This window comes from Nuphar pumila, chromosome 7 (assembly GCF_984573655.1).
Source record: "Nuphar pumila chromosome 7, dmNupPumi1.hap1.1, whole genome shotgun sequence".
Classification (NCBI taxonomy): domain Eukaryota; kingdom Viridiplantae; phylum Streptophyta; class Magnoliopsida; order Nymphaeales; family Nymphaeaceae; genus Nuphar; species Nuphar pumila.
The window spans coordinates 31,560,396-31,579,086 of NC_143255.1; the positions used below are offsets into that span (position 1 = coordinate 31,560,396).

At 36.8% G+C, this 18,691-nt stretch overlaps 1 protein-coding gene across 1 annotated transcript; it reads right to left on the reverse strand.

Annotated features, from left to right (window-relative positions):
- Positions 1-3,950: 3,950 nt before the first annotated feature.
- LOC149831777 (axial regulator YABBY 5-like) lies at positions 3,951-9,568 on the reverse strand. The gene is made up of 6 exons (XM_090012231.1): positions 9,444-9,568; positions 8,292-8,414; positions 7,745-7,868; positions 7,288-7,336; positions 7,045-7,120; positions 3,951-4,247 (listed from the first exon to the last, which is right to left on the reverse strand). The coding sequence occupies exons 1-6, from the start codon at positions 9,510-9,512 to the stop codon at positions 4,134-4,136; spliced, it is 555 nt and encodes a 184-aa protein (XP_089868357.1). The 5' UTR covers positions 9,513-9,568; the 3' UTR covers positions 3,951-4,133.
- Positions 9,569-18,691: the final 9,123 nt, after the last annotated feature.

Here is an 18,691-nt window from a genome sequence, read left to right on the forward strand (position 1 = left end):
CCTCCCCCGTCTTGATTGCAATAGGATTTTACCTTTTCTCTACCTTTGTCTTCCTTGGAACCCCCTTAGCATCATCATCATCTTTTCATGCCAAACAAAGTATCTTCGAATCCTCCCAGTTTTTAACCAAATAACAACAACTTTGAATTGCACAAGAAACTGTGTTATTCTTGTTTGGCTGGCGAATGATGGCTTGTTTCTCAGGATATCACAGAAGTTATAGAAAGAGAAAACGAAAAAGAAAGTTTTGCATATTATTTAGTCTTTGGTTTGGGAAGGCAGGTGGCAGGTAGCAAACAGTGCATGTGCAAGCATCTGGTATTTCATGATTGGTTGCTCTTTTTTTTTATATTCAGGAAAACCACCTCACTCGCCTAGCTGATTAGTGTAAAAACTGCAAGCATCCTGTGCCCACCAAAGAGTATACCTAGCTTTAGCCTTTTTTCAGCGAGGGACACATATCCAAGGGTTTTTGAACTTGTGACATCCCTTCAACTTGGTGGCTTTCGTGAGTCGCTCCTGGCAGATGAGCGGAGCCCTTGTGGGCCTGATCGGTTGCATTTTGGGCTTTGTAGTTTTATTCATATCCATACAGGAAGATGATCACTGAGATACCCATTTGAAGGCCAACGGTGTAAGTGGTAGGATTACCATTCCAAAATGGAGAGAGGACCACGTCAGAGGCACCTCTGACGGCCTTGGATGTCGTTCATCTTAAGAATGAACGACACCCATCAAAACAGTGAATAAGCTCATTGTGAGCCGGTCATTTTAAACTATTCCGATGCCGTCCATCCAAAATACCAATCGAAAAAAAGCGAGTGAGGCCCATTCAAGTGATGGGCATCTCATTAGTACAGATTTTGAATGCCGTTCATCTTGAAATCAGCGGCATCCAGACACTATGATCTGATCCCATCTCTCCAAAATGAATAAGGATTTCATTAATCATTCAAATGTGTGTGGGGGAGGACATTGAAACATTCACTCACGTTCACGTTTACCGTGTGCAGACTCCAGAGACTGGATATCGTTTCCCATGAGGACGTGATATGCACGAAATTTCATGTTGGCGGGGACTTGTGCCCCCGAAGTTGACGGGTGAATGACAAGGCTGCAACGGCACGTAGCCCCATCCAATCTACCGAATCTCTCTCTCTCTCTCTCTCTCTCTCAGGTGGAAAATGAAATCACAGCTTCTGCTGCCAAAACAAAATACACTGAACAGAATAGCAAAAGCAGGAAAAGAGAGAGAAAAGACGTCGGAAACTAATGATGTGATGGAGAAGTGACAAACGAGAGAAAAAAGCCGATGCTTTTGTTTGCTTTTTGACGCAGAAGCAAGTGGGCAACCATAATGAGTTATAGGTGTTCAAGTACGTTTTTTCATATATTAAATAAGGGGTTGGCCCATCGTGCTTGGGCTCATGAAATTAATGGTGGTGATGTTCCGTTGTTTTTCTATGCAAGCTTTGCTACCCAATGATCTTTTGCTACCTTCGTGCTCTAGCAAGCAAGAGAAAAGCTTCATTTCCATACGTCAAGGTGGGGCTAAGATATGTAATCACAAGCAGACGTGAGTTACAGTGAGTTTGATGGTTTTCTTGTAAACTGAATCTTTCTATTACTTTTTGAATAATTCAAGGGAAAGCATCCCTCCCCCCCCCCTCGGGTGACCAACTGCACATTGGCTGGCATTCCGTTGGTAAAACCCTTGAGGTCCTCTCTGCCCACCAGGGAGTACTCTCAGCTTTTACCTTGCTGCAAAGGATGCCATCCGTGGGTTTGGAAATGTTGGCGTGCAGTCAACTTGGTGACATTCACAAGTGGCTCTTACCAGATGAGCAGAGATTTCTGTTCTTTTGAGTACAATCTATTCATTGATATTAATGTTGGTATCGTTTATTTCCCTTTTTAACCTATCAAAATATCGTATTATGTTTGTAAATGCCATTCACAGTTTCGTCCTTTTTGCACTACTGCCATATTTGTTTTCAACTATGCGATCTTTTCCTCATGGAGAGAATTTTTGGCATTCCGAGTCCACACCAAGCAATCATGACTGTCGAGACTTTAGTGTTTGCATAGCGATTGCATGAGCATGGGATGATCTTGAAAATCTGATGTTCAAGATTTTCACAGGTCTATAGGACATTTTCTGCATGAAAATGTAGGTCCCACGATAGATTTGGGAGGTCAACTTTGTCGTTTGTTGAGCCAGATGATGGAGCTCGTGCATTATCAAGTAGGTCAGAGTATGCCAAAAAATGTTTGGTATGATTAATGTGCTATTAAGAAGGGAAATAGGGCCCTTGGATAAGGTTAATTGCCGGGGTCTCTTTATCCAGCACGCCTCAGATATCATTATTTAGTTGTAAATTAAGATCTTTTGGTTGTGGAGCATTACGCCTATATATGAAATGTGGAATATTGGTTTGTATTGTTGTCTAAAAAGCCATGCACCATACCTCTAAAGACAGTTTATTTTTTTTAACTGTAAAGTTTGAAGTTTAATGGTTTCTTGATGTCAGGTTTCTTGATGTCATGTCAAGAAACCAGTGAAAAAAATATATGAAAATCCAATCCCAACTAGGATGTGACGTTCCACCTGCCTTGCCCCATCTCGTGCCCAAGTATGTAGATAGTTCTTAGTTACCATCTTTGTCTTTTGGTTACGCCAAGAGAAAGCCCCTTCCCTCCCCCAGTCGTAGACTACACATTGGTAGGCCTTGGTTTGGTAAAACTCTTTTAAGTCCCCCCAACCCTTCATGGTTTTTGAAGCATGGTCCTCTCATGTCAGGTGACAAACCATGGTCACCCCTAGCTAGCCAGGAAAGCGGAGCTCTTGCGGGCTCTCAGTTTCTGTCCTAATTATGACAAGCTCATAAAATTTTAGACTTGATGTGTACCTCGATGTGCCATATTGAGCGGTATGAGTAGGGGTGGCAATCGGGTCAGGTTGGCCGGTCTGTCGGCGGGTCAGCATATCTCAACACCAACCTGACCCGTTTATTAAACGGGTAACCCGACATGACATGGTTAACCAGTTTAATAAATGGGTCAGGTCGGGTAAACGGGTTGGCGGGTTAGCGGGCGGGTCGGGATCGGCTAAACGGGTTGGCGGGTCAGGTTCGGATAAACGGGTTGACCCGCCCGCCTAACCCATTTATTAAACGGGTCAGCCGGGTTGGCGAGTTGGCATACCCCTAACATGAACCCGACCCGTTTAATAAAAGGGTTAGGTGGGTCGACCCGTTTAAGACACGAACCCATTTAATCCAAACCTAAACCCGCCTAAGAAGCGGGTTGGGTTGGCGGGTCATGTCAGATTTTGCCACCCCTAGGTATGAGTGCCTGCACGTGTGCTGCGTGCTTGTTCGTATGTGTAGATACGCTCACGCTCGAAAGGATGACTCAAGTGCATAATGCACGATGCACATATGCTGTGTTTTAACACTTAAAATGTAAAATATTCGCTCAATTCCATTCATATTTACATTGTTCATGTGAATTCTAGGGATACATTGTGGAACATTTTCTAATTAATTAAATTTTGCATGCATTATTATGTTCTACATTGAGAACATGCTACATACTGACGCACAATTTATTGATAATTCATGAACTCACTAACAATAAAAAAAGTGGGCATTATCATTTTTTTTAGCAAGCTGCTCTATTGATATAGATGATAATGACGGAAGAAAACTTGCAGAAACATATGACTCCATCAACGACATGTTCATTAGAAAAGATAAAGTTTATAGCAGTATATCTACTTGGAATTATTCATTCTAAATTTACCAGTCAAGAACAAATAGAGGCAATATTTAAGTTCCATACAATTCAATTTTTTGCTTCAAACAACGGGATGGACTTTATTTGACTTGTCATACATCTATGGCCACTATTATATAAATACATAAGGAAAAAACTACAACATGGTACAATGAAAGTAAAATAGCCACATTCATCACATTTAGAAATCCATGATTACAGTGGGATGAATTCAGAGGGAAACAAGAGCAGGAATACTGCAAGTAGTATTGTTTTATAGGGATCTCAATGGTCCTGAATAACTCAATTCAAACATCCAAAATGAAATATTAACTTGTACCTATATCTGGCAATTCTTATTGAAATGTTTGACTCATGGCTGCTGCACCACCTAGAAAAGATTCATCAAGTTTTGCTTGCTTGTTGCCTTCCAGAGATAATCCGAATTGAATGTGAGGAAAGTGAGCCCACTACATAACAAAAAACCATGTAAAAAGTGTACTAATTTTATTGCATTTTAAGAGTAAATGCTAGTCGGTTATATAGTTCAGTTTGGTGGTGGTCTTGTTGTTGTTGCTGCTTCTATTATTTATGTTATTATCATTCTCATGCTTATGATAATCATCATCATAATCATAAACGAGGATAATGATTTTTTTTCTTCTAAATTTACAGCAAACAATCATAAAATTGACTCACCCAAAAACCAAAAAGGATTCTTATTGTCATGATGTTATAGAGGTCCTGGCATTTGTATGATAGAGTTCACACTTGTATTCTATACTTATTACTTAACAAACTTGAAATTTAAGCTATTTCAGGCTACTAAATTAGTATAAAAACAATAGATAATTTCATTTCTTGAAAAAATCTCATAAATCCAATTGGGATACAAATAAGTAGCCATTTATTTATTGCACAAAAATATCTCAATAGATTGGATTGAGAACAAAAGCTTTGAGTTCTAGATTCCTGTTGAGTAGATGTAATTACCATGAAATTTTCACTGTTTGATAAACTAAAAGGGTTTTTGCATCTTCAACTACATAAAAATCTCTATGGAAGTACTTTTTTTGAGAGAGAGCAAAGTATTCAGAATATATTGATTAATTGTGAAATACAATAAGAAGAATTACGAGAAGTCAAACTTCAGCTATGCAAATGGTTTCAAAAGCAAATAGGGAATGGCTCCTTGAGGCTTGGCCATTTGAATTGTAATCTTAGACGAAGCTCTACGGAAGTACTTTTGAAAGGTCTTAATTATTATGTTATTGTTTGGCCTTAGTCTATGAGATGCAATGGAGATGGCCTCCACATTGTCCACCAAATTTAGCTGCAATTTTAAATAACATTTGAATTCCACATGTACTTTAGATCATATATCATTGACATAAATCTTACTGTCACAAAAATATAAACATGGAGCATCAATAATTGTGTTTATGTGCACACACGTGTGTACTCCTGCTACTTTTAGTTATATAGCTTTATTTTCATTGGTTGTTTGATTGTCTTATATTGTTTACTTAATTGCGCAATGTGTTGTTCTTTTTCTTTTTTTGAAGGAAACAATGTGTTGTTCTTTCATTTTTTTAGAAGAAAGGCAAATAAATGTTGTTCTTTCATTCAGGTGCATTTTTTACATGTTCTTTACAAAGCATCTTTAAATGATGAATAGAATGAAATTATGGAAGGTGGGGGGCAAGAAAAGCAAAATGTAGACAAGGGTTGCCATTCACTACCAGGGTAATGCATATTCCAGCTGTAGAGATGACCTAACCACATAGGAGGCCCCTGGTGGGCACCAAAGTTACATGTTTAACATCAACATATATAGAAGTCACGTTTTTGTGTTTGAAATAACCAACAAATTAAAGTTTGAATTTGAGAAAAACAATTGAAATTGAACATTTGGTTAATATACATCAAATGCACCAAAAAACACTTGCAGTAGTGTTTATGACAATAAGTACGACGACCCTGAAAAAAGCAAGTATTATAGGACATGATGAAGTAATATTTGAAAAGTATGGAGTCTCATGGATTATTTTCTTTGTATTCTTTGATTGGTCCCTATCGTTCTTCATCCTGATATATGAACAAAGTGAAATTTTAGTTTTTCAAAAAAAAAAAAGTTTTCCTTTTTCCCTTTTCAAAGAAAGAACATGACAATTTAAAGCCAAGCTTCTCAGTTGTGTGATGCCATGTGAGAAGTAGCAAAACTATTCTATGTTACCGCAACAAGCCATGTTTTTTCCCTAATTCCCAAACACCCAGCAGTAAGAGTGGTATCACCACAATTTGTGGGCATAATTTTGTAGCTCAAAATATAGTCACCACAGTGCCATTGTTTCTGCTACTGTTTTTTATAACAGCAGCAGCAACAACAACAATGAAAACAAAAATAAACGACAACAACAACATTAAAATTAATAATAACGTTAAGATTTTTTTTTTTTGAAAGAAAATGATGATCATGATAATGATCTGATAACAATTTTCAGGAAGTTAACAAATTTCCCATGTTTAACTGATCAATCTGGGGCAATAGGAGGCCAGGATTTTTCCTCAACGATGACTGTTAGAAGCTTTCTCTTTGTTTTAATTTTTTTTTGAGTTCCACCTTATTTTTAAATTTCCATGATCAATCTGTGGCAATAGGGGAGGTAGCCATTCTTGAATTTCCATTCTCCTTTGTCAACAGGCATTTACCCTCCATTTAATTAAGGCATTGTAATTCCATAAGGAAGAAGAATGTTACTGCAGTTACTACTGAATAACGGAATATGTTAATTTAGACAATGGAAGTTAAACCATGTTCGTGCCCCATCAAAAAAAAGTTTTTTCCCAAAAATAAAAAAATTAATGTTCATCAATATTTACGATTATTGTATTGTTTTCTGGGAAAAATAACGAAATCCACTTTGCTATTCATAAATAACAATAATAGATATAATGTTGTTTTTTTAGTTGTAATCAGATATTAACAAAACATTGTGGAACTTCTGCCCATGTATAGGAATGCTAAATTAAGTTAATTAACCGGATTGAGATCAAATTGTACATTTTGGCCTGATGAGAAGGACGGCTCGGCACGTTCCCCGTCCCCATCTCAACCAAACCAAGGCTATGTTGCCATTGTTTGACTCGTACGCATCTTCTATTTGTCTTGATGATGATTTAAAACCATAATGATTTTTTTTTTTTGCATTATAAGAGCAATAAGCAAGCTTTCTCTATTAACAAGAAACACTTGAGGGGTCTTACATTTTTTGCAGCTGTGCTGAATGCTTCCTTGTGACTGATATCTGGATTACAGGCTTTTATCCTTTGGATCTCCTCCCTGTTAAGCAGGTATCAGAAATTCACAATGCCTTTATATGATGCTAGATGACCAAATTATATTCTTGGTCAAGGAAAAAGTGGACCGTCCCCTACATTGACCATATGTAATAACTGCACAAAACTTTCATCCTTCATAGTCTACAGATAAATCGATTTCATACTTACTTGATGAATCTGTTATATGCAGAAGGGACTCGTTGCCTTTTTTCTGGTGCTGCGTAAAATTTAAAAAAAAAAACTCACATTGTTGGTAGCATTCAAAGGTATAAATTTTCAAAGCCTTTCCCAATCTCTAAGAAGAACACCAAAAGTTTTAACATTTTGTAGTCGAGTTTGACATAGTTCACTAAGGAATATATCAACCACAAACATACACAGGTAAACACAAACATTTGTGTTAACAATGATCTAAATAAGAGCAAAATATGTTATCTTCAATGACAACCAAAAACTGATTATAGATTTTGATGTTTTAATCATGCTTACAAGACATGCAATGAATCAATCAATCAACCTATACCAACCAATCAAACCATTAAATTACCTTGTCTTTGTAAATCATATGCTTTAATAGTTAGAAGAAGGAAGGGGAAAGGAAGAAGTGAAGAAAGAAGAAACGTACGTCTGTTAGGCGGCATCCTTTGTTCATTCTTCTCAGGACCCATCATTGGAATCATGCTGAATCTTGAAGAAGACGACCCACATTCCATTCCATGTTGTTGAGAGTTGTAAGCATGATTCTGCAACTAAAAGATATCGCATACCCTTGTCAATCTGTCACACAGTCTATTAAATAACAGACATCACTCAGGTAACACCCATCAAATCAAAAGATCTAAAGGTATGATATGTTTATTTTTTTCCTTATACGGAGGTATCCGTATTTTTTTTTATTCTTTTAATTATTTATAAATTTTTCGATGCAACTATATAAATCAACCAAAACGATCTTCCAATTCTTCTATTGTAAAACGAAATGATTATAACACATCTACAAAAAGGAAATGATAAACTAAAAACTAAAACATGAAAACGACCTCTATTTTTTTCCCTTTCTTCTGAGAGTAGATCATTTCCATCGCCATTATTACTGCTTTTTATGATTATTATTATCGTTACTTCATGAATAAAACATTGAATTTATCGGCGAAAAAGTTCATTGTGGTTACCTGGACACCCTGAATGGGTATGGCTGCTGGTAGCAACGCTCCCATGTTCACAGACTGAAGATTTGAGCAGTGGCCGCATCTTATGGTCACTATGTTGAACAAGTTGGTGCATGGTACGCTTACCTGTCAATGTACACAAGACCAAAACTTTAGGAATCTCTCGCTCTCTCTCTCTCTCTCTCTCTCTCTCTCTCTCTCTCGTCAAAGAGAGGGAGAGGGTAGTCAGTCCCGTTATGTTTCTCTTCTATTTTATTGTTTTATTTTGCTTGGTTTGTTCATTACGGGTGTCCTTCCTTTTGAAATAAAATAAGAAATTCTAACAGAAAAAGGGAAAGAGCGGAACCCTGAAAATGGACAAGGACTTGACAATGCAACGGAAACCGTAGTCCAAATTAATCGTTCAATAAACCGTGCATAATTTCTTTAAGGATGGAAGGGTGGACTGCCTTAATAAAGACAGATTTAGATGCAGAAATTAAGCATAGAGAAAGGAAAGTGAATCCCATTGCTAAAGAGCTTATACACACATGTATAACCACTAAAATTTGAATTAGATTAGGATTGAATGCACCATCATCCACTAGATATCAGCAGAAGCCACAAACATCTCCATTTCCATGATTTCCTTGCCATGATCCATCAAGGTTATTGGTGAAACCTGTTTGCTGAGTAAAATTTTATGCACCACAAGACCCTAAATCTATTAACGATGAGCAACACAAACCATATTTATGTTAGGAATTCTTATGCATAAGGTCATGACTCGGTTGAATGTTAAACCAAGCATGGTACGGCTTATCAAGGTATCCCATGAAGCAATTCTTGCTAAATTCCATCTGTGTTCTTAGAAACCGAATGAAATTGACAAAACATAGAAAGGTAAGGAGAATAGATGGCCTCAAAGTTATATTTTTCAGAAAAAAAGAGAAACCAAGAAGCAAAAAGGTGTAGAACTATGTTCTGGTGGGTGCAATTAAAGTAAATCCCTGCATAAAAGATCAAGTCGAGCGTCTTCTCTTGCTTCTTCTTTTCTTCAATTTCTCCATGGATCATCATTCTCCTCTTGGGCATCATGATTACACCCGCAGAAAAAACCAAATAACACAAAATCTAGTGGTTAGTGCAAAAAACAAAACAAAGCAGTCTCTGTACCGCTAGGATGGTGTTGCAGAAGTTGCAAGGAAGGTAGTAGACATGCTCATTTCCCATTTCCATCGACATCTCCTGATCCTCTGCGAGCCTCAGAAACAATTCCTCGGAGAGAGAGAGAGAGAGTATGTGGTTTATGTGTAGCGGACGAGGGGGGCGCATAATAGGCGGGGGGAGGGAGGTAAAAAAAAAGAAAAGAAAAAAAGGAAGCCGACAACAAAATCCAATGCCCTCTCTCACTCTCTCTCAATTACCAAAATCCTGACCCTTCATAAATGAAACCAAAGACACGGGTTTAGACGGCAGTCAGACATATAACAGACTCAGTTAGGACACCAGAACCTACTTTTCAGATGTTGGTTAGTGATCCTTGATGAGATTTATTATGGGGGTTGGGGGGGGCCCTAGATATCCTAACTCCATTAATTGGTAATTTGGTCACTTCGATCCACAGTGTCTCTGCACCCTCCGTACTCCCAATAGGTCAGAGATGACACTCCGAGCCCTCTCCTAATTGACCATCCTGCCCCTTCAACATTGGTTTGATAATGGTGCTTGTCCTTTGTTGACAACACGCATTGCCCCAGTTGGCCATAATTGCACTCGCCGTATATGCTTGCTGTGGAGCACCGCTCCATGGAGAGAGGGTACAGAACCCCCAACACCAGATAGATGTGCTCGCCCCCCCCCCCCCCCCCACTTGGAGTTGGACCACCCTCCGTTTTGAATAAATTATAGCTGCATGTGTGTATGTTAAGATGGATGCTTGGAGTTGTGGAAAAAAACAATATTAGAAGCCAGTATATTAATGTGCATTTAGAAGTCTTACTAATAAAAGAAAAAAATAGAAAATGTCATTTAAGATGAGAAGTTATGTGAAGGACTCATAAAGCCAACCCCAAGTAGTTGAGATAAGGTGTGATGATGATGATAGTGATGAAAGGGATTGTGTTAGATCAGGTCTCTTATTTGAATTTGTTTTGAATCTTAAAATAAGATCCAGATGAGAATTAGTATTGGATTTGGTATTGGACTCAGATTAGTATCAGCCTTTTCTGTTGGGTCCACTGTTTTTGTCAGGTCAGATCTCTTATTTGAATCCGTTTTTAATCTTAAAATAAGATCCAAATGCAAAGCTATTGGATTTGGTTTTCATGATTGGACTCAGATTAGGATCAGCCTTTTCTGTTGGGTCCACAGCTGGATCTGCACAGGAATCCAATCTGTTTGCAATTTTTACCTGTAAAAACCTGATTCTTTAAAACCTCATATCAGATTCATTGAGACCACATAAATTTTCGATCCCAATTCAACTTAATATATCAGATCTAGTTCAGATTTAAATTTAGGCTTGGATTGGTTGTAAAAAAAATTCGCCCCTACTTTTGGTTGTCAAAGATTGGGTGGTGCATAATTATAAAGGTTAGCTAAGCCCACAAGTTTTCCACTCATCTGGCAAGGTCAACTTGTAAATGTCAGAAGGAACTTCTTTTGTTGCAAGGCACAAGTTGGGTATATATACTCCCCAGTGGACATGGGAGACCTCAAGGGTTTCACCAACCACCAAGGTGTGGTGGGTGAAGGGGGAGAGGGAGTTCCCTTGGACTAGCCAAAAAAAAAACAAAGGTTAGCTCCTTGCCCTAAACTTTTGTTTTTTTTGAAAGGCAAGCTGGGGTTAGGCAGACCCCTGCCAGTTATACAACGATACCATTGGGATTTGAACTTGCAACGTCCCAACACAGGTGATGTGCACTAGCTACTCCTACCAAACAAGCCGAGCGCCCCCCCCCCCCGTTGGTGCCTTGCCCCAAACTTACAACAACGGATAAGTTGACATGCCATATCCTGATATCCTTGGTATCATTATCACCCATGTTTCCTTTGACGACGCCCATTGCAAGCTGGGTCCCCTACCTTAAAGGCGTGCATTCAGGGGCAGAGCCAAGTAGAGGCCAAGGTGGGCACGTGCCTATCCTGACCCAAAAATCCCTTGGCCAAGGTGGGAATGTCCACCCATATCCAAAACATGTGCCCCTCATGCTAAATTCAGAGCCCTTTAGGGCTTCATGAACCCAAAGCATGAAGAAATTTGGACAGTCCATTAAAATAAAGCTCTTTTATCAAATGGTTCACATCCATATTGAGTAGTATAGGATTTACTGATATCCGAGTTAGAAACATAGAGCTAAATATGTTTAGAACTTAGCTTGATCCAACCAATTTTACACATTCTATGAAAAAACCAATATACTCGATCCAAATTTTGCAAATCTAGTGTCGAGAGGGGGTTGGATCACATCTAGATCCATAACTCTGTCATGTGTTGGGAATAAGATCCACATGAAAAATTAGATCCACTTATTGAAAATTGGAGTCATCACCGTACAAGCCTACGCCACAAATCTACACACATATACAGATGTAAAAGTGAAAGATTCATTTTGGGCGTAGTTTTTATTGAATCTGATCTAACCAAATTGGAACAAATTCATATGGAAAATGATAGTACTGGATCTGGATCCGGTTATCATAAGATGGCTAAGCAGATACATTTTCTACATATATTTGGATTCAGGTGTGAAATGTCAAATTGAATATGAATCTTATTATTAACATGATGCTTCTTCACACACACATGTTTGCTACAAACATTACTCTGCAGTTGTGCCCACCCTAGTTTACATTACTGGCTCCTTCCCTATGTGCACTAATTGCCATTGATATGGAGTGAGTCCCAACGAGGTAACTCAGCTGCACAAAGAGCTCTTCGAAAACTCAATTCTATGAGGAAATGATCATTGAATGGTGCAAGAACAATGGCAAGAAAAAATTTGATCAGTTAAATAACTGGGAGGCCTTCGACATGGTGCGTTGAGACTTCTTGTTTTGTTGCCTTTGAAAGCTCAACTTTGGAGACTTATGGTGTCGATGGATTGAGAAACTCCTACGAATCTCTAGCACAACCATATGCGTAAATGGATCTAAAGGTATGTTCTTTGACTTGAAAATGGGTCTTCGCCAAGGCGACCCCTTATCTCTTCTTCTCTTTCTTGTGGTTATGGAAGCACTTTCATCTATTCTCAGCTCGACCATTTCTAATGGCCTTTTTGTGGGGGTGGATGTCTTGGGTAGCCCTAACTTTTCACACATCTTTTTTGCGGATGACATCCTCATTTTTGGTCATATGCACATCAGGCCAATATCATGAATTTGTGAATCTTATTTCAAATTTGTTTTTTTTTTTTTTGAGATCTCTGATCTATCTATCAATGGCCTCAAATCTTGTTTCATACCTCTAATTGATTCAGAAAGGGTAGTATTGTTTGCTACTAAACTTTTCGGGTGCCAAGAGGGTGTGCTCCCTATTAAATACCTTGGACTTCCACTTCACCTTGGGGTGTCTAAAGATTGCTTTTGGAATGAGGTAGAGCAAAAGGTAATGAAGAAAGTTAATGGTTGGGTCAGATTCAACTTAGCGCTTGCGGGTAGAGCCACTCTTATCAAGCATGTTCTTTCTAGCTTTGTGTTGCACTCCATTAGTCTTTCACATGCCTTACAAAACCAAGAAAAGATTAAAATAAAGCTTTCCAAACATTTCTCTGGTCCGAAAAAAGGAGTTCAAGAAAGAGTTCATTTGGCCTCTTGGGATCTTGTCTCTAGTCCTCAGGAGGCGGGAGGTCTAGGCATTTAAGATTTGGGGAGATGGAGCAAGACACTCTTGAGGAGGTCTAGGTAAATGTGTGTGATGCAAATCTGAAGAGGTATCCACCTTCCATCATTTTTGAGAATGCAATTTTTTCATGAAATGTTTCACTGCAGTTAATTTGGCGGGTCTCGAATAGCTTTTGGTGTGAAGTGCGGAATCTTAAGGAGGTTCTTATTGCAAGTTTTATTCAAAGAAAAAGTAAATTTTTGTTGTTCGCTTGGAGATGCTTCTTCCTGATCATATGACGCTTGCTATGGCTTCAAAGAAACAAAAGGCATCATGAGAACATGGAGTCGCCTGCAAGGGTGTTGGCACAATCAGCCTTGTGTGAGCTCCGTCAAAGAATCATGATCAAATGGCCAAATTTGAAAGATCACTTTCTCCTTCATTTCTAAATTATAATTGTATATTCGAAGACTGACTTCTCGTCATTCCTCATGTAAATTGCCTTCATGAGTAATATAATACAAAACTGATTATTTTTCTTTAAAAAAAAAAATAACTGGGAGGCTGAATTGAAGACAATCTAGATTATAATGAATGAAACAGATAATCCAGAAGTATTAAAGAGTTAAAAGAAAGGCAAAACTTACTTTGATTGACAATCTAGATTATAATGAATGAAACAGATAATCCAGAAGTATTGAAGAGTTAAAAGAAAGGCAAAACTTACTTTGATTGACAATCTAGATTATAATGAATGAAACAGATAACCAAGAAGTATTGAAGAGTTAAAAGAAAGGCAAGACTTTGATTCGGCGACACTTTACGATTTTTTTTTTTTTAATCTCCTAATTGTATATCTGTTGAGTGATATCTCACCACTCGTTCTTTGTATGTGCTAATTCTTCCAATCAATATGAATATCCTAATTCTCTTTCAAAAAAAAAAAGTGCCGTTGATCATCATGTTTGACGGTGATGATGATGCCAGATCCGTGATCTGTGATTTGGCAGATCAGATCAGTTCTCCAAAATGACCTTTCTTATATATGTGCAATATATAATCTGATCAACTCAACATATTTAAAGAAGCTTAATAAGAAAGGGACACTACCCATCCAAATGCAGTGGATCTTTTGTATTATAAGGTCCATGCACTGAAATTTCTACTTTAGTGCAGTATAACATGACAAATAAGATCATATGGGACACATGAGCAGGAAATATTTCTGTGCAAGCATGGTCCCCCACCTTACCTACCCCTCCTCATGATAAAGGCGAGGGGGCATATAGATAGATATGCAGGGGAGGCAGCTTTCGATCAACCCCCCACAACTTCCGCTGCATGAGTGCCGCTCATCTCTGAGATGCACGGCACTGCAGATGGACGGACCAGGCATGATGTTCTGACTTGTGATATATGGTGTCTCCTTTCTAGTACAAGACCTGGTGTTGATCTCTATAGAACGTCAACTTTTTTTATATCGTATGGTTTTTACGTATGGAAAAATCACATTTCACCACCACAGTTCAATTATTATTTGTATCACAAGATGATGTATATCTCTGTTCTTCTCTTAGTCGGCCATCGTCTTTTCGTTATTTTTTTCCTTTTTCAATTGATATAATTATAATGGGGCCGCTAGAATATAAAAACTAGTGTGAACTAGGCATTTTCATACTCTTTTTTGTAGATCCAATTATGCAGATGTGTTCAGCATGGTCCATTTGCTAAGAATTTACGGTTGAATAATGTTTTTTCGATTAAAAAAGAAATACATGAATTTTGGATGCTTGAATATTTATGAATTATTTTTTTCTGAAAAAAAAAATTATGAAAATTTTGATTCTTATATCTTCAAGCCTTAAAAAATCCAGCTTATGCATCGCAACCAGATGGTTTAGAAAACTGGCCCCTTTAAAACCAAGCGTGTAGCTTACATCCATATGGTCACATTTAGGAAAAAAATATAAAAAACCTATGAAAAATCTCAGTGTTCACTCTGTAGTTCTCGTATTCTAGTGACTCAATTACAACGTTTCTTTGGGATAAAAAGTGATATAATATAATGTTTTTGTTTAGGAAGAGTAGAAACATAAGTCAGGCTCCGTTGGATAAACATAGAGTTATTTCTTTTTTCATCAAACCGTGATTTCTGGTTTTCCATATTTTTGTTATTGTCAAGTCATTTGTTTCTCTAAAGTCCATCACTTTATGGCCGATTCTTTGCGTTGGTGAGGATATTGGAACCAGTATATCTGGTTTCTCTTTTCCTTGAGAATACATGAGTGATTGGTTACTTCTAGCGGGTGGTTTTAGTTTTCACAATATATATATATATATATATATATATATATATATATATATATATATATATAAAGGGGTATCATCAAGCCCCCTTTTCATCAGATGAAAGTTGGACGCGCGGCTTCGCACCACGCATAAAAAATGGTTTTTTGACTGCTAAAAGCAGTTAAAACACAAAAAACTTGTGCTGCTGATTTTTAGGTGTATGACTATACAACCTACTATATATATATATATATATATATATATATATATATATATATATATATTTATATATATATATTAATATTGGTTACTAATGAAGATTCAAAACTAATGAGCTAGAAATCATAGGTGCAAGTTGCATCGACTCAATATAACCACACAGATGTGTTCAGCATGGTTTGTTTGCTAAGGATCAAGCCTTGAATATTGTTTTTCTGATGTAAAAATGTGATCTTTTGAGTAATGAAATTTTGGCACAGTGTAGGCCATTGATTTTGGACCCCTTTAAAAACCTAATTACATGTCATTATCCCGTGATTCAAAAGAAGTTTCTTACTAAACAAATCATGTAGATCACATCCTTAACATTTGATCTACAAAAAATTAAAATTTTTTGAAGAAAAAACTGATTTATACTCATTAGTTTTGTACATTAATTAGTAGCCAATATTTACCACACACACACACACACACACACACACACACATATATATATATATATATATATATATATATATATATATATATATGAAAATTACAATATGTAAACCAGCAAAATATGTAAACTAGTATGAACCGAGATTTTCATAGGTTTTTTGCAAATCTAACCCTGCATATGCATTCGGCGTGGTCCATTTGCTTGGAATTGACTATTGGATCATCGTAATAGGATCAAGAAATGTGATTTTGTATCCTTGAATATTTATAAAAATTTTGAGCCATTGTCTTTCAAGCCTTAAAAGATTCTTTTTTATACTTCGTAATCAGATTGATCTAAGAGTTTGTTTATATAAAACCAAACTTTTTGATTGCATCTGTATGGTAAAATTTTAGAAAAACTAAATAAAAAAACTATGAAAATCTCGATGTATGCCAGTTTATATATTTCACTGGTTTACATATTTTAGTTACTATATATATATGTATATATACCTTCCCAATTGTGATGCTGTGATATGTTTTTCTTGGTATGATATCAGTTCCTATTAACTATGAGAGTTTTGGATTTTATCAAAGGCTTGGATCTTCTTTTGTTGAAAAATTTCTACTGTTGCACGAATACAAGGATATAATGTTTACAAATTTTCCATTTTGGGTCTCACCTTTTTGCCTAATACTGAGAAAAGGATGCCATGTTCTCTAAAAAGTCATTTCAAGACCTGTCTGAATCTGCGAGATAGAGATCTCAATTAGAGTAACTCAAGAGCGGTTGCTTGCATTAGTGTTACATTTATTCACTAAATTTGGTATTTTGGTAGCTTGGGTTGTTTACCCTACTAAAGCCAGTTCCAAGGCTGGATAAAAGAGAAGGGTTGGTGTCATTGACAACCATCCATGAAGCTTTTGCCATATCATGTCAGAAAAAGGCAGTAACAGAAGAGCTTTCCACAGGTGACAAGCTATGGTGAAACTTGTTGGTTTAAAAAAAAAAAATAAAGTTGTGTATGTAGCTTTCAGAGGTGGGCCAGGTAAGGCAGGGTGGTCATGGAGCCCCCACCCGGAGTTTTTGGCTAGGCTTCTTCATCATAAATAAATAAAATAACCTTATGAATCGAGCACACCTAGCTAGGAGGGGTGCCTAAAAATGCTCAAGATGACGGACATCGGATCGAACTCCAATGCTTTCAAGATGTAACCCCATCGCTTTCTCTGGTCAGTCCCTGTAAAGCATTTGTGAGTCAGTAGTCTACCTGGAGTTTACAACATATGAAGGCTGGCCCACATTGAGACCCATGGCCCTATGATGGTTCCTTGTCATAAATAAAAGTTTTTTACCATAACAAGCATATATACCATGGAGAAACCCTAGTAAAAAAATAAAATAAGCAATATGTGCATAGGGTGCTTTATGTAAATAACGACACAACCACAAAAGTAGTTGCATATTAATATTTGCACAAGCCAATATGTGCTCGATGTATAATTTGTTTTTTTTTTTTTTTGTGATGAGGAACCCTCGCCGAAGTTAGAAAAACCTCGAGTGGGGCCACATGACCATCCTGGCTCACCTCTGAAAACTACAGAGACACCCATATGCCAGCGGGATGTATAATTTGATATTAATATCAGGTATCTCCTATATCGGCTATCTGACGCCAAATTATTGGTAATTTAACATTTATTAGAAATAAATATAAAGTTCTTAATCAGAGTATGAATAAATATTTACTTGTTTGAAACAAGAACAATAATACTACCTGCTCAGTTTTTTTCTATCTTTGATATTTATAAATAGAATAAAACATGATTAATTCCATATTAAGATCTAGGACTATATATATTTGGATCCCAAACAAAACTTAGTAAAACCTATTAACTTTTAAAGTCAAACTCAAATAACTAAACATAAATCATTTTCTAGATAAAGACTATTATGGCCAATATTTAGACTTTAGACCCTCTAGATTATAAGCACACCCATTTGATCATTTATCAAGGTTTATTATGTGTTCGATACCACCAAATGCTCGATCAAAATAAACCAATAGGGCAGTCACAAATGTGCAAAACTAATATAAAAAAAGCTAAAACAAAAATATAGGCAACTCAAAATGTAAGATTGGAGATCCTTAAAAACTAGCTGTGTTTGATAGATCAGTCTATATAAAATATCAGTAAAATTTAGAAATAAGAAATATCAATTTTACGAGAAAAGGGAGCCTACTAAATGAATACAGTGCTAAATGATACATGCTATAGGATTTTTGGTGTTTTTTTGAAATTCTGACAGTACAGATGTGATTTATATGCTTGTTTTTATAGAATCACTTCTTAAAGCATTTGATTTCAATGCATGGATAGGTTTTTATAAGGTTTCAAAAAATCAATGACCAACAATTTTCATAAAGTTTTTAGGTGCCAAATACCATTTTGTTCATCCAAAATGCATGATCCAAGTATCAATTTCTAGTAAATCAATAATATTGAACACATCCATGGGATTGGAATTTTGAAAAAAATAACATAAATCAAATACCATGTTTCATTTAGCACCATGCCCATTTAGCGTGTTCCCATTTCTCTCAAATTTACTTAGGGGTATATATTTAATATAGTTGATTGTACATACAATCTAGTTGTAATTTCATGA